General features: G+C 46.6%; 1 protein-coding gene across 1 annotated transcript in view; it reads right to left on the bottom strand.

Moving 5' to 3' along the window:
* Positions 1-17,132, bottom strand: part of LOC142216320 (dynein axonemal assembly factor 8-like) — a 40,623-nt gene that overhangs the window by 14,163 nt on the left and 9,328 nt on the right. The window contains exons 20-25 of the mRNA XM_075284071.1: positions 8,896-9,210; positions 8,608-8,658; positions 7,519-7,572; positions 6,211-6,380; positions 5,654-5,849; positions 3,590-3,687 (exon numbers count right to left, since the gene is read on the bottom strand). Coding sequence (XP_075140172.1) covers positions 3,590-3,687; positions 5,654-5,849; positions 6,211-6,380; positions 7,519-7,572; positions 8,608-8,658; positions 8,896-9,210 — 884 coding nt within the window. The remainder of the gene's footprint in view (positions 1-3,589; positions 3,688-5,653; positions 5,850-6,210; positions 6,381-7,518; positions 7,573-8,607; positions 8,659-8,895; positions 9,211-17,132) is intronic.

The following is a 17,132-nucleotide window of genomic DNA, read 5'->3' as shown; positions in this document are numbered from 1 at the left end:
ATGGAGAGGGGGGGCGGAACCACAGGAGCGCGTTGGGATGGATCGGTGCAAGCCAGAAGTAGCCATCTTTTTAGTGTCACCTATAGGGGGCGACAGTGTAAATCAATGGATGGAATTGAAGAATCCAGCATCCACGATTAGTAAAAATTCACAATACTTTATTAGGTCCAAATTTTAAAAATAACAGTCCATTAGAGCAGAGATGATCCCCACCCCTTCACACCGAGATACAAGGATGACGTTGACTGACGCGTTTCAGCACGTAAGTGCCTTAGTCATGTTGACTAAGGCACTTACGTGCTGAAACGCGTCAGTCAACGTCATCCTTGTATCTCGGTGTGAAGGGGTGGGGATCATCTCTGCTCTAATGGACTGTTATTTTTAAAATTTGGACCTAATAAAGTATTGTGAATTTTTACTAATCGTGGATGCTGGATTCTTCAATTCTGTATGGACTGCTCCGAATCGACGGGGAATTTACTTCCGGGCACCCGATGCATGTATCTTCTGAACCGTGAGTGTGAATGCGACCTACAGATGCGGTTTTGATAAATGTATGACACAGAAATATCCTATCCATCGTGGAGTTAATAGGATTACTTGAATTTCATACATCTGTGGTTGTCATCTCGCATATAAATTTCTTGACGCAAAATTGTTGCACTTTTGATCAAGTAATGCGTGGATAAAGTTTTTGCTTGGGCTGTGTACTCCCCTTTCCCTACTTCCTTTTACAAGTTAAATCAATGGATGCCTAAATATATAGATGTGAGTACAGGGATCAGCAACCTTTGGCATTGCAGCTATTGTGGAACTACACTTCCCAGCATGCACGGCTGTTCTCAGAGCTTCCCCAGAGCCTGCTGGGAGTTGTAGTTGGACCACAGCTGACCCAGTAGACAGAGTGTTTTCTTCCTTCTATAGTTGCTATAATGGCTTCCTTTAGAGGTTACCTGTGCAGAAAACGTATCCAACGAATGGGTAATCAGAATATTTAGGGCAGTCACCCCTTCTTTTACGGGTGCCTACAATTAAGAACGTCGTGACTCTTCAAAGGATATCGCTGTGCGAGATTTTCTGATGTGTTACAGCCCCTTTGTATTAAGCCACTAGTAAGTACATACATCAGAAAGCGAGCCTCGGGACGTGTCGCAGCAGTAAAGGAAGCCAAGGCAGCAGATTAGCCCGAACCCTGGAGGGGCCTGGAAACTGGGTCTGTACAAAGAAAGCTGGATGCACAGACAGACCCACATTCCAGCAATAAAGCGCCTGTGCAAGGTCGTCTCAGCTGCAGAAAACCTAAGAAAGACTAAAATATTATATGATATAGTAACAGAAAGAGTACAGACTGATGGATCCTATATACTGGAGATATCACTGGGGCCTGATCACTAATGCAGGGTTGGTGTAGCACTGCCATCACTTACAGTCTTTACCCCCGGCCATCCACTGTATAGGGATCCGCAAATGTGGCCCCATTCAAGTGAGTATTAAAAGGGTATTGTCATAACAGCCAACCCGCCCGTTTTGACTGCTGCCATAGCTGCAGTGAATGGAGAAGTGGCTGTGCATATGTAGTGCTCTCCATCCACTTCTATGGAAGTCAATGGAGAGAGCCAGACAGGTGCAGTCCCTCTCCGTTCACTACAGCGTTCTGGAGACAGGGGTGGGACCCGCCTCTATCAGATATTTACAGAATATACAGTAGATCCCTTGCGTATCGTGGCGGCACAGTGGTCCCTTGCATGGTGTTGCCGGAGTCCTGGGCTTGAATCTAACCAAAGGGAACATCTGCGTCACCTGTAGGTGGCACTAGAGAGGCAGTTTTCTTCCTTTGTATACTTCCTTACCCCAGCTGGATCTCCATACTAGAACAAGTTATCTCAAGTGCTCCTTTCAGAAGAGGGCTGTTTGGCACACTTATTTTGGTCCTCCCCACCCCAACACCCCACGAGTAAAGGGGGCTTTGAACAATGTCACTTTATTGGATTAGCTCTTATGGATATAAAGGGTTAACGCCTGTTTAATTTGCAGAGCGGTCCCCTGTGGTGAACGGGTGAAGGACGTGTTGATGTAGATGTTGGCAGCAGTTCTGCACAATGTGCCACATGAGTCAACCCGTCACATGTTCATCAGCTCTGTCCCATAAGGACACCCAGGTAATGGCGGTATAGGAGGACGGCGTGCGGATTCAGCATGTAAATAATTACCTTTCCCGTATTACATATTTCCTAGCATTAATGTCCCCTGGGCCCGCGCGGGCGCAGCGGTGTATTCATCAGATATAGACGCTCATTGTAAATGACATGTACATATATATATATATATATATATATATATATATATATATATATATATATATATATATATTCTGCCTGCAGAATCGTCTTCTCTAAGTAAGCCAGGACAACCAAAAATATCAGCATACGCCTTGTACTTTCATGGGATCTATTTTGGGCCAAAGTCTCATGGTGTGTTCCGAAAAGCTGTGCCGTCTGTCTGGTAGCCCATTTCCCAGCCAAATATTTCTTGTATTGTGTTAACTCTTCCTGGAAATGTATTTCTAAAGGAAAATCAATGAGGCTAGACAGGCTGGCTAAGAAGTTAAACCTATACATAGTGTCTGGAGCCGTCGCACAGGTCTGTGCCATACATGTGCATAGGTACGGGCAGAATCCATCTATACAGTCAAGGTTTTGCCAAAGTTGGCAGCTGCTTGGGGCATTAGATGGAAGGGACTTGTGGTGCAGACACATACAGCTACACAAGGTAAAACCTTCCAAAGTGCAAAACTGGTTTACCATTAGGGTGTGTTCATAGAGTGCAGTTGTGTACAGATAAAATTGCATAGGAAAAAAAAAACAGCTTGCATGTGCAACATGTTAAAATGGATTTCCAGGACTTTTGCATTGATGAGATAACCTCAGTATAGATTCACTGAACATCCTTAGGACCCCTGCAGATCAGCTCTTTGCAGCAGGAAAGGCGCTCCCTGAACGAGGCCATGTGACCTCACATTCATCGCAGATCAGTCCCATCCAAATGCTGCGCTTGGTAAGTACTGACAGCTGATCCTGGAAAATTTCTGCAAATAAATGTGTTACTCCTGTAAAAGCAGCTGGCAACCTTGGCAAAAACCTGACATTATAGATGGATTCTGCCTATCTATACACCTGCTTTTTGCAATTGTTCAGGCCATGAGGATCCCGATGGGGAACAGAGGACCCTTCTATTAACTCAAAGTTCTCTAATAGGTTGGTTACAATGGATCTTCTATACTGGACAAGGCCTAAAGTGCCCTGTCACATGACGCACCCGGCCATGTATAGGCAGAGGAAACATTGCTCCTATGAATGCCATAAAACGTAAAGTCGCTGAGGCATGAGGCACGGCACGTCTCATACCTCGGCGGTGGATAGCATATGCTTAGGATACCTTCTCATAGTCATACATCCCGCTTCCTTCATTGTGTGTCAGGTCTGGTACATAATGGGGTCAGTCTCAGCATTAAAGGAGGTCAGTCAGGCTTATTTGGCAGGGATCCCAGAAAGGAGATTTTCAGGACAGAAAGTAAAGATGATGCATTTACCTGTTCTGCCTGCAGAACAATGGACTGGTGATCACAGACGAGACCGTCAGGGAAGAAGCGCTTTATCTCTTGGATGGCAGCCTGGTAAGAGGTGGAACCTGGAGAGCGGAAGACGGTGGTGAGCGGTCAGAAAGACACACAATCTTGTGCCAAGGAGATGTACCATGTGCACTTACTGTAAATAATCCCTCCCTACACCCGTCTCCTTCATTCTGGCTGTCCTATAGGGGCAGATAATCCCTTGTAAAAAAAACCAAAACCTTACCACCTCATCATGGGACAGGTGTGCACTGACACTTGCACACTAGGCTTCTTCACCACCTACCAAATTTGCCAATTGGTCACATGACAATGATTGTGACGTCACAATGCCTGTAAACCAGGGGCCACTGCAAATAGCTGATCTGCAGGGGTGACAGGTGTCAAATTCCCCCTGAACCGATCTTACAAGGTGCTCAATATCAACCTTAGGGGCTCCACAGACTATAGTGTGAATTGTCTGCCCAGTAGAAGACGCTGATCAGTCTGAAGTGGACAGAAGAAGCACGTGGAAAGGGTTAACAGGCCCGCCGATTTTAGTTTATTGCCTAGATGGCCGGTCACATAGCGCAATCCTGAAGAAGAGGTATTACAATCCTTGGAAGCCATACAGGAAAAGCATCAATAATGTAGAAGCTACATAGGGAGGTTTTCCAGTAAGTCAGAACGATGGACTGACAAGGTGGTTAATAATGGTCCGCGGCCGACATCTCCAGCGCGGCATTAATTGTGTAAAATGTTCAGCACTTACCCTTTGTACACGGTAAATGCCACGTTTATGACTCACGGCGAAATATTATAAGGCAAATGATCGTTTTACAAAGTAATATTAATTATCAGGAAGAGGTAAGAGCAGGATCTGAGAACGGGGGGGATCCAAAATGGCAAAGGAAGACGCTGAATTTTTATGAGGACCATTATACGGTATATTACATGCAGAATGCATATTTAACATATAGTGCATACTGGATATACGTGTAATATAATACTAATATACGGGACATGACCGGAGTGTGGAATCAGTGCAGTGACATCTAGAGGTGGTCAGGGGTATTGGGCTATATTTTTGATACCGTAAGCTTTAAGGTTTGGTTCACATCTGTGTTCGGGATTCCGTTCTGCTTGGGGACCCCCCGAATGGAAACCTATACGCATTACCTGGGAAAACAAGAGCACCCCATAGACTATAATGGGGTCCGTGTGGTTTCTGCATGAAGCATGTGGAGAGAAAAGTCCTGCAAGCACCAATTTTCTCTCTGCATGTTTCATGCGGAGACCACACAGACACCATTATAGTCTATGGGGTGCGCTTGTTTTCCCAGGTAACCGCTTTTCTATGCATATAGGTTTCTGTTCAGGGGTCCCGAACGGAATCCCAAATGCAGATGTGAACCGGTCCTTAGCCTGTTTTCCCTCTGAAATAGATCAGTGCACTGTCCGCTTTACTGTTATGTGCCCCCAGGGCTGGAGTTATCGGTGCCGTTACCGATCTCAGTGGGCAGAGACCGGTAACAACACTGATAACTCCAACCCAAGGGCACATAATGGGAAAGCCGACTGAATTCAGCGCACTGTTGGCTTTCTAGCGGTATATAATACTGCATGTGCCTGAGAACATGAAAGGTCCTCTTTAATTAAAGATCAGTGGGGATCCCACACACGAGACCTGCACGGATCAGTAGACCAGAGCGCTGCCTCTGCTTTGCATATCATGTGATGTCACGTTCACATAAACTGCTCAATTGGAATGGAAATGGGACTGAGCTGCAATACCAAGCACAACCACTATACAATGTATGGCACTGTGCTTGGTAAGTGAAGAGGCCCAAACACTGTAGTCTCTTCAAACGACAATTCGGTGGGGTCCAGATGTTGGACCAATCTTCAATGGGTGCCCTATCTGAAGGTTAGGTCATCAATTGATAAGTAAAACTCCTGTAACATGAAATGAGGACGATTCCCACTTTTTCCTGTGTAAAGGTTTCCTAGCTATGGAAATGACGACGATATGGGGGTTGCACATACCGTACATTGCGTTCTGCACACAGCTGGTGCCATATTGGGCTCTCCAGAGGAACTGGTCTTGAGCTTTACACAATTTCGGATCATCTGGGCCCAGGAGGTCTAGAAGTTTGAGAATTGCATTGATCCTCTGGAGACACAGCACAAGGGATGGGGCTGAGGTCAGGTAGTCACAGTGGGCTCGGCAGATAAGATCGTCCTGTAGAGATAATGGCAAATGTAGGTGTCCAAGGAAGACGGTAAGTGCAATAAGATTTCTTATATAACTAACTTGAGAAAACCAAGGCTGAATGATGGTGATGTGCTGGGGTCTGCAGGGGGCAATGCAGACCTTAAACATCCCAGATGGGACGTCCACCTCTGCACCCCTACAACTTCCCCTGTTATGCCATAGGAGTGCATTCAGATGGCTGTATACTCATAAAAGGTTGCATGACGTTGTGATATTTGCCGCACACCATGAAGACCATGAAAATTGCAAGCTGAGACTATGGCCTTAGTTGCACGCAAGCCTTGCTATAGTACTGGAGTCCAGGTCCAAGGCAAAATGGACGCCTCACCTCTTTGGCCTCGGTGGGGATGATCTGTAATGAATCTTCTGTGGTGAGTGTCACCGGCTTCATTCCAACCAGGACAAATCTTTGCATCTCTATTTTGCGCAGGATCTTCCCCAGGTTACTGCTCCAGGGTCCTGGCTTAAGGAGAAGAATCGTGTAGAGCAGAGGAGGACCTGGGGGTAACATGAGGACAAAAAAGGCTTAGTTTACTGTACACATCAAAGCAAGCAGGAGCGCAGGCAATCTAACGCTGCCATGATTATGTAGCCGAAAGTAATTAGGACACCAGACCCAAGAGGCCAAACAGAGCGAAATCCTGTTGCGGGATCCGTCCGTGTGTTGCCAGCCTTAATCCGAATCTGATATTCGGCCAATTTCCCACCAGTCATGTTGTTGTTGCCTGTTTTCTCTGTCAGTTGGAAGCCATATTACTGGGGGCAGGAGCATGGCTGCTCAGAGATCAGCAAAACATAACTTAAAGGGACAGTCTACACAAAAGTTTTCTTGGTCTTCAAGATCCCCTGCAGAACATAGCTAAAGACGGGTGGTATCGTGCAAGATATTCACTGTAGACAGAGCAAAGACGGCCATGTCCATCCAGGTTCCAACAAGATTTCTGGCTGGCGACTGCCTTGGGCAGAGGTGGGGCTTAGCTAGAGAAGGGGCGGTATTCTACCTGGTCTCCTCTTCAGAAAGATCAATATAGATGCACATGTACAGAAAAATTCCCTCTATTTTTGGTGTGAAATGACTTAAGCAGGGGTGGTGCTTAGCAAAAAAAAAAAGGTTGATACCTTGTCGAACAATGGAGATGTCTATGTCCAAAGCGATTCCCTCTAATTTGGTTGGAGGCTAACTTAAGCAGGGGTGGGGTTTAGTTAAAGAAGGTAAATTACCTGGTGTCGACAACAGTGCAGATATCCACATCCAGCAAGATCCCCTCCATTTTTTGGGGGGCAATGCTTAGCTAAAGAAGGGGAGGTATCTTGCCTGTTCACCATTCCAGATAGAATAATGTAGACATCCATGTCCAGCAAGATCCCCTCCCTTTTTTGGCTGCGGACTGTCTTAAGCAGGGGTGGAGCTTAGCTAAAGAAGAGGCGGGGTATATCTATAGAGGTAGTGTCATGGGGCCCGGGTTTTGGTAGAATTCTGACCACAGTAACTCTCTACCTAGCCTGACATGGTTGATACACTGCACTTGTACGTATGTCCCTTTAATAAATTTCTTTGATGATTCTACGACTTTTCCATTCTTTAATTTGAAGGAATTCCTTATTTTCTAGTCAATACTAGAGACGGAGAACTTACCTGACAGCATGTTTGTGAATATGGACTCCGTCTGCCCCCTGTAGTTTCCTCCACCTGCCAAAAGAACATAAAATGCTATTTAGGTTGGGGCTATATATAGACGGTAGTACAATGTTACAGTCCAGGGTCCTTTAAGGACAACCAAGGAAATATGAAGTCACACTACGACTGCTGCTGTCACTGGTTGCTACTGAAGCTGCTGCAAAACAAAGGGTGTATAGGAAACCACACAGTCATTTGTAAATGGCTTTTATGACCAGAAACCCCATTTTCAAATGCCCTCTTCTTATAGGGGGTCTTATCAACATGTCTAAAAAGCCCAATGACATCTGTCATTCGATTGGCGCTGTCATTCGGAGCATTTTAGCGTTTTGTTTATCCAAAACTGTTAAGCTACTCCAAAGATATAAGCCCTGTTAAGCATTGATTAGTGTTTGCTAGCCAAGTGGGCGGTAACATAGCACACAGTGACCCCACCCCCACAGAAACCAGTGCTACCACCTATTTGGCACTCGGGGCATTTTAGCATTTTTTTTTTATCCAAAACTGTTAAGCTATTCCAAAGATATAAGCCCTGCTAGAATTGATGCAGATTAGCGTTTGGTAGCCAAGTGGGCGGTAACATAGCACAGAGACCCCGCCCCCACAGAAACCAGTTGTCTAGAAGACTCTAGTATACAAAAACACTAACATGGCTTGTATCTTTGGAATAGCTGAACAGATATGAATTTAAAAAAATGCCAAAATGCTCAGGGTAAAAGCGCGATCATATGATGGATGTCAGTGGGCTTTTTGGGCCTCTTTAAAGGTGCTGGCAGCCAAACTTTCACGTTAAGGGCCCCAACAGTAAGTTCATAACATGTTTTGGGACCATCAGGGGTTGCTGTGGAGAACCTAACCACATGAGTTCAATAACTTTGCAATACCAGCACCAGAAAAACAATGAATTACAGTTCCCACTGGTTCATGTAATCCATAAAGGTGGGCTAGTAACCTAGAATAAGGCGTCAGACCACCCCTTTAATACAAACCACTGAACATTCACAATTGTTCGTGAGGCCATGGCCCATCACTTACCTTCTGACATACCATGGATCCAAGGAGGAGCCATATATTTCAGCAGAGGACGTCTCTGAGAATCTAAGGAGGACAATAGATAAGGTCAATACCTATAGATATATGTATATATACCAGCAGAGAAAGACCCCATTAGATCTCCTAATAGAAGCCATGTGAGCTTCTTAAAGGGGATGTCCACTGAGGACAATTTCTGTTCTTTCTGTGCAACGTTAAATGCTGAACAACAGGAATCAGATGCCAGAAACGAAGACATAACTAATGAGGAGGAGCAGCGGTACCATGTAAGATGAAGATTACCAGAAACCAGGTCCCTCTCGGTAAAGAAGTGGACGACTTGACGGAAAGCAACTTCAGGGGTGGCGGACATGATGATCTGGGCTTGTCGTTTCCCAGCGGTCACTGGAACAAGCTCCTTGATGGCCTTTGCCAGGGTGGAGAAGGCCTGGACGCGGCGCAGGGCACACACAAGAGCTGGGTTGGAGACGAGCTGGTCCACGCTCTCCTGCCAGGGGTCTTCTCCCACCTCATGAGGGGTGATGGCAGTCGCCTGGGCCCAACTCAGAGAAGGCATCCACTTCAGACCCAGGAGCTCAAAGCCTTGAAATCCAGTTCCTACAGGGAAGAAATATCATTTTACCTCCAACTCTGCACATCATTGCGGTGACGACAAGGTCCGAGCTGTGTTCTGATGCTATAGAGCTTCAATCCTCACATAGAATCACACAGATAAAATGCCTGCATGCGCCACTAGGGGGAGCTCACTGCATACAGATGTAGACAGCTCCCATTGCCTTCTGTACAAGGCACCACTTTTAAAGGGCTTGCTCTAAATTAGAAAAACATGGCTGCTTTCTTCTATAAACATACTGGTCCACTGACTCTTTGTGGTACTGGAGCTCTGATACATTCACATACTAGATATAAGCTATGTACTGGTTTTGCGCTATTTCCATACCTCCCAACCATCATGGATTCAGCAGTACAGACAAGGATTTCAGGTGCTCTTACTGTGTTGTGCAGCAGGGTGTATATCCCATATATCCCAGCTTCCATCCTATCTGCACCAGAATAGACTACGGGGGCCACAAGAGGGACATTATACTGTGTGGAGGCCACAAGGGGGGACATTATACTGTGTGGAGGCCACAAGGGGGGACATTATACTGTATGGAGGCCACAAGGGGGGACATTATACTGTGTGGGGGCAACAAGGGGGGACATTATACTGTATGGAGGCCACAAGGGGGGACATTATACTGTGTGGGGGCAACAAGGGGGGACATTATACTGTGTGGGGGCAGCAAGGGGGGACATTATACTGTGTGGGGGCAACAAAGGGGGACATTATACTGTATGGAGGTAACAAGGGGGACATTATACTGTGTGGGGGCCACAAGGGGGGACATTATTCTGTATGGAGGCCACAAGGGGGGACATTATACTGTGTGGGGGCAACAAGGGGGGACATTATACTGTGTGGGGGCAGCAAGGGGGGACATTATACTGTGTGGGGGCAACAAAGGGGGACATTATACTGTATGGAGGTAACAAGGGGGACATTATACTGTGTGGGGGCCACAAGGGGGGACATTATTCTGTATGGAGGCCACAAGGGGGGACATTATACTGTATGGAGGCCACAAGGGGGGACATTATACTGTATGGGGGCAACAAGGGGGGACATTATACTGTGTGGGGGCCACAAGGGGGGACATTATACTGTATGGAGGCGACAAGGGGGACATTATACTGTGTGGAGGCCACAAGGGGGGACATTATACTGTATGGAGGCCACAAGGGGGGACATTATACTGTGTGGGGGCAACAAGGGGGGACATTATACTGTGTGGGGGCAGCAAGGGGGGGACATTATACTGTGTGGGGGCAACAAAGGGGGACATTATACTGTATGGAGGTAACAAGGGGGGACATTATACTGTGTGGGGGCCACAAGGGGGGACATTATACTGTGTGGGGGCCACAAGGGGGGACATTATTCTGTATGGAGGCCACAAGGGGGGACATTATACTGTATGGGGGCAACAAGGGGGGACTTTATACTGTATGGAGGCCACAAGGGGGGCATTATACTGTGTGGGGTCCACAAGGGGCACATTATACTGTATGGAGGCCACAAGGCAGGCATTATACTATGTGGAGGTTACAAAGGGTGTATATTATACTGTGTGGGGGCCACAAGAGGGACATTATACTGTGTGGCAGCCACAGGGGGATATTATACTCTGAGAACGGACAAACGGAAATGGTTGGGAATAGACAGAGTCAAAAGGGCTGTGGGTGGGATTGGAGGTCTGGCTTACGATACCTAAACCTACCACGGTCTGTAATGCATATTTTGTCCCTCTCTCCGTCTTGTGAAAGTTGTGAGATATGTCATATTTGTGGAAGAAAACAACCATGTTTTTCAAAATCTAGACACTCTTTAAGCCCCCCCTAGTGGTGGCTGCATGCAAGGAATCATGCGGCAGATAGGGAAAGCAGTTTATGGATCCCTAGGGTTCAATGACAGCACCGTGACCTAATGACTAAATACAGGATCATCACACCAACTTCATCCACAAGGGGCAGGAAGACACAAAGCTCCTGGGCTTGCCGTCCTGGGATCTGGTGGCATGGTCCAGCACCAGTAGGGGACGCCATTCTCCTTCTCTTAAAGGACCATATATAAATGGCCATCAAAGTGAGTGTAAATACCATAGATATAAGTTTGGATGATTTCTTTCCCTATACCCCATACACGTGTCACCCTTTACAATGGGAGAAGGGTTAACAAACAAAGGCAATGACTCCTATCAGGGAGCTACAAAAACAGGAGGGGGGAGTCTAATTCCGTATTTTGCTGCAAAGCATCATGGTCCTGTTTTCAACCATTGGGTGGCACTTTTTTTTATTTTTTCTAGCCTCCATTAATGTACATCCAGCGTACGCAGATGACGGATTCCTTAAATTTTTAAAGAGTTTTTCCCCTTAAAATAAAAACCCACTGCCACATATAAACGATTTATTTCCCCCCTTCTCATGCAGCTACTTGTTAGAAAGCAAGGTGACCATAAACGTGGCCACATGGGAGTTGCAACCCATCTTTTCCAGACCCCTGCAGGCTATGCCCGTCTATAGGGGCAGATCTGATTCCTGGAAAGCTGGGTGACAGCCCCTATAATAGCGGTACTGAGAACACGACTAGAATAGGAAGAGTCTTAGGTAGGCATCCTACGGGTGAGAGCGCTGGGTAGACTCTGCCAGACCTCAGGGACCCTACACTCATTAATGGTTAAATGTAAATGAAAGCCCCCCGTCCCAGCGGATGCCCCATTAGCCTGCCTTCCCTCTGGCTTCATCAGAGCAAATGACACACTTGCAACAGGGAGCTCGGTCCTTACAAGACGACACCAATGGGGAAGCCCTTGGATTCCTATTTACGGCATACCTAAAAATAGAGGATTCTTAAATTTGGATGAGCTGGCAGCAAAGCCTCAGGCTCTATGTGCCCATTAAGAAGGGCAAGCCTGGGGGAGATGGGAACAAATGTGATCGGAGGAAGCGGAGAAATCTGTAATGAGGAGGAAAATCCTTCACACCCAGGCAGAGGGGAAAGCACAAATATCTGTTTACCCTGGTGTCAGAGGCGGCTTAAAGGGACACGCGCGCCATAAAGGTGGGCGCTGACGCAGACCTGGGTGTCACTTACAGGATATGAATAGAATCTGTAACTGGAAATGGGCAGTGACATCATTATCCCTTATTAATCCTGCTCATCACAATGACATCATCAGCCTTCCCTACATAACCTACTCAGTGACATCATCTCTACATGGATGATTCTACTTCCTCACTATGTGACATCACCACTTCCTCTTTATAATCTTGCCCTTTCCCCCAGTGACATCATCGCTCTCCCTTATTAATACTGCTCATCACAATGACATCATCAGCCTCTCGGTGACATCCTTCTCCACATAATCCTGCCGTTCACTCGCTGATATCATCAACTTCCCCCAGATAACATCTCTTTACTCGTTGACCTCATCTCTACCCCCTCACTATGTGACATCACCATTCATCTCCATATAACCCTGCCCTGTCATGCAGTGACATCACTAGCCTCCGCCTCACTAGTGTTGTAACCTGTTCTGATCAGATAACCCCACCCCTTCCATATGACATCATCAACCTATCCCTATCCCATCATCTTAACCCGGATAATTCCCCTCTCTCACTATGTGACATCCTTCTCCATATAATTGTGTAATTTTACCCAGTGACATCATCTCTCCATGGATAACTCTACTTCCTTACTATGTGATATGACACAACATGATATACATAAAGCAAATTCCTCTTGTAATAAGCCTGGTAAAGCTGGGTGAGGACCTGTGACAGCAGCCATATTGGTAGTCACCCAGCTTTCCCTGATACAGAGGTAGCTATATATGACTGGTTAGTGATACAACTAGCTGAGATGTTCATTTCCTATAGGACCCAGGGGAGAGGAGCACATGGGGGGGGGGGTCCTCCCGCAGCAGCAGGGGGCTCAGTATCAGTGTATATTGGGCATCCCCGCAGCTGCTGCCCTACGCCACAGTGTCCGGAGCATCTGCAATCCTGCCAGATGTGTCTATGTCTGCAGAAATCTCCCAGCGCTAAAGCTGAGCTTTGTTCCTATCCAATCCCTTGTCCCGGGGGGCCTGACTATATACTATGGTAGTGTTGAGTCATCCCTGCTGAAGGGCCGCATGTGGCTCACTTTTGTTGGGAATCAGTGAAGTGGTGCTGGTTCTGTACAGGGGCGCAGGTGCTTCCAGTGATGTTCTGCAAGGATCTGCAGAGCATTGCACCACAGCTTAGTTGAGACCAGCAGTCTACAGACTTCGAGTCACAGTCGTCTCATGTAAAAAGAGTAGCCCCACAGCAAAGGTGACATCACAAGGGGGTTCCCATCAGGAAAGCTGCTATGACATCACAAGTGTGTGCCTGTCATGTAAACGGTGACATCACAAGTGTGTGCCCGTCATGTAAACTGTGACATCACAAGTGTATGAATGTTAGGTAAGCTGCTGTGACATCACAAGTGTATCAATGTTAGGTAAGCTGCTGTGACATCACAAGAGTGTGCCTGTCATGTAAACTGTGACATCATAAGTGTGTGCCCGTCATGTAAACTGTGACATCACAAGTGTGTGAATGTTAGGTAAGCTGCTGTGACATCACAAGTGAGGTTAAGTCAGACAACCTAGTGTGACATTGTGTTGTGGTGTCCGCCTCTCACCTGCCATTAGTGATGTCACTGAGCCTGCATGGAGGGACTGTACAGCATAACACTACACTTACCTCTGTGTCTGAGATGTAGCAGAGTTATAACGGTTTCTCTTGTTCACTGTGTTTAACTAGACCATGTTGAGGTAACACAGTAGGGTTGTCTGCAACAGAGCTCTGCTACATCTGACTCAGCTCTGCTCCGCTTACCTTTACCTTCCTATTGCCACCACTAGAGGGAGATCTGTATCCGACTACAAGTTACCTGGTATCTGTATACAGCTGGCCATAGATTGCCCCCTAGTGGTGTTAACAGGCAGCTGATTTTTATATGTATGGTCTTTATACCCTGTACCTTCTATAGGTACTGTCGCCGATTTCTTTGAAGCAGGGTCCCTTTAAATGTGTTCTGATCCCGGCCCAGTCACTGCACAGATTATATCTAGGAGATATATTTATACCAGAAAATGGCAGACTTGTCTGATTCCCAGAGATGACAAATTACTTGTGTCCGTCTGGCAAGGACATCTGTGATGGGAAGTCACTTTTTTTTGGTTGTTTAGAAGCAGAGCAGTGTCCAAGGTTATGACGGCGGGGGAGAGATCTGATAGCACCGGCGGACGTGGAGAAGTACAAACCTCACGATTCTGTGCCAATACTGTACTTTCAGTCTGTCTATGTGAAGTTTGTCTGTCCTACAAAGATGGTGTATCACATGTCATCTTCTATCACCGTTTGATATTCCGGCAATCGTCATCAAGTTTAAAGTTTGTTGGATAGGTTATCAATGGAAGATCTGCAGGAGTCCGACGCCCAGCGTCAGGTGTTTGAAGCAGCAGGTGTGAAATCCCACCAATCTTCAACTGATGACCTATCTTAAGGAGATTAAAGGGATCCTATCATTGGATACCCTTTTTTGCTGACTAACACGTAGGAATAGCCTTAAGAAAGTTTATTCTTCTCCTACCTTTAGATGTCTTCTCCACGCTGCCGTTCGGTAGAAATCCGTGTTTTTTTTCAGTATACAAATGAGCTCTCTCGCAGCACTGGGGGCGGTCCTCAGTGCTCAAACAGCACGGGAGGCGTCCCCAATGCTACGAGAGAACTCTCCAGCGACGCCTCCATCTTCTTCTGGAGCAGCCTCTCCCTGCGTCTTCTTCCGGACCTGGGTTTCAATCTTCTAGGCCTCGGGCAGAGCCGACTGTGCATGACCATGGCCACAAGAAAATGGCCGCTTACACCAGCTTACTGTGTAAGCGGCCATTTTCTTGTGGCCCAGGCATGCGCAGTCGGCCGCTCCCATTCATTCCTATGGGAGCGAGGTATTCGAAACTAGAGTTTCGAATAGTATTCGTTCATCTCTAATAAGGGGGAATGGTAACACCCAGTTGTCAGATTTCTGGGAAGAATAACAGAGGAATGGCACAACGTAAACTTATGAGAAAAGATTCTCCAGATTTGTTTTTCCAGGGGGAAAACTAGAACTTACTATAACAGACATGTCAAGAGAGGGGAGAGATCCTGTTTAAAGGAGTTGTCCAGTTCTTTTTTTTTTTTTTTTTTTCATGACCTATCCTCATGTCAGTGGGGGTCAGACACCCTTGCAGATCAGCAGTTTGGAGGGTCCATGATGCAAGCACTGTGACCCCTTCACTGTTTACATCACACACAGTCTGTTTTATAGCGTGTGATGTCATTACTGACTCGTCTTATAGAAATGACTAAGATGAGGCTGTAATGACATGAGGTACGAGCACTGCAGCCCCTGAAAAAAGGTGATCGGCAGAGGTCTTGGGTTTGGGACCCAGGGGCGGATCCAGGGCCGGGCGAGCGTGGCACAAACCCAGCGCCGCACCTCTAATGGGGGCGGCAGACTGGTCGATTCTTTTTTTTTACTTTTTTTTTTCTTTTTTCTTTGAACCAGCGCAGGAGAGCTGCTGCTCTCAGTGCGCTGGTTCAGATGTCTACGTATCAGCGTAGGCGGCGTCATCACGCCGCCTATGCTGATACATAGACGTCTAACGTCTGCGGAGAGAAGAGGATCGTGGAGGCAGCGGGAGCAGCAGCAGCGTGATCGGTAAGTATAATAACATTTTTTTATTTTATAATAGGCCGCTACCTGCTGGAGTATTTCCAGCAGGTAGCGAACTATTTACCAACCTCCCCGGACCTGATCACTGCCGTCCCCGCTTCCCCTTGTACTATAGGCCGCGGAGAACGGCAGTGAATAGGCCCGGGCCAGGCCGCGATCCCACTGCCACTATTATTATACTCAGGGGTCTTTTCAGACCCCAGAGTATAATAATCGGAGCCCCAGGGGAGGTGAGAAAACATAATAAACACTGTTACTTACCTCTCTGGGATCCGATGTTAATCTTAGCTGGCTTCGGGCCTATATGGTAATGCCCAGACGTCACGTGGCCTGGTATATTACCATATAGGCCCGAAGCCTGCTAGGATTAAAGAGGACCTTTCATGGGTTTGGGCAAAGACAGTTCTATATACCACTGGAAAGCCGACAGTGCGCTGAATTCAGCGGTATATAGAACTGCCTTTGCCCAAACCCATGAAAGGTCCTCTTTAACATCGGATCCTGGAGAACAGTGTAACAGTGTTTATTATGTTCTCTCATCTCCCCCGGGGCTCCCGATTATTATACTCGGGGGTCTGCATTGTATTTATTGTAATGTCAGAATGTAATGGCAGAGAATATGAATAGCATTTGAAAAACGCATTTTTAGGGCTAATTTTTTTTAAAAAATCCCTGGGGTGGGAGACCCCCAAACCCCCCAGTAAGTAGGGCCCCGACAAAGTCAATTGCCCAGGGCCCCGCAAAGCCTAGATCTGCCACTGTTGGGACGTCCACCGATTTCTTACTGATGGCATACCCTGAGGATAAAATAAAAACTGGACGACCCCTTTAAAGGGAACTCCATCTCAGTATACACACATGGTGTTTTACTAAAACTTATGCAACCCCTTTGATCCAGAGAAGGTTTTTCCCTTGCATGGTGGCACTCCAAGTCATAGGCCATTATTGTATGCAATGGGAATAACCCTTTGTGGACCAGGCAACAAATATAATGGCAATAAACACAATGGATATTTTCATCATTTTGTTGCATTGGGGAAACCTTGTGATCTATAAAGTCTCTGTAGGACATTATAGAATATCGGTATTTACTGAGCAGCACATCCAGGTCAGATATCAAAGAGAAATAATCTATATAATATTATAATGTGTCTGCTGCCACCTACTG

The sequence above is a fragment of the Leptodactylus fuscus genome, chromosome 8, assembly GCF_031893055.1.
Source record: "Leptodactylus fuscus isolate aLepFus1 chromosome 8, aLepFus1.hap2, whole genome shotgun sequence".
NCBI classification, from domain to species: domain Eukaryota; kingdom Metazoa; phylum Chordata; class Amphibia; order Anura; family Leptodactylidae; genus Leptodactylus; species Leptodactylus fuscus.
This window is presented reverse-complemented; position numbering and strand designations above follow the sequence as displayed.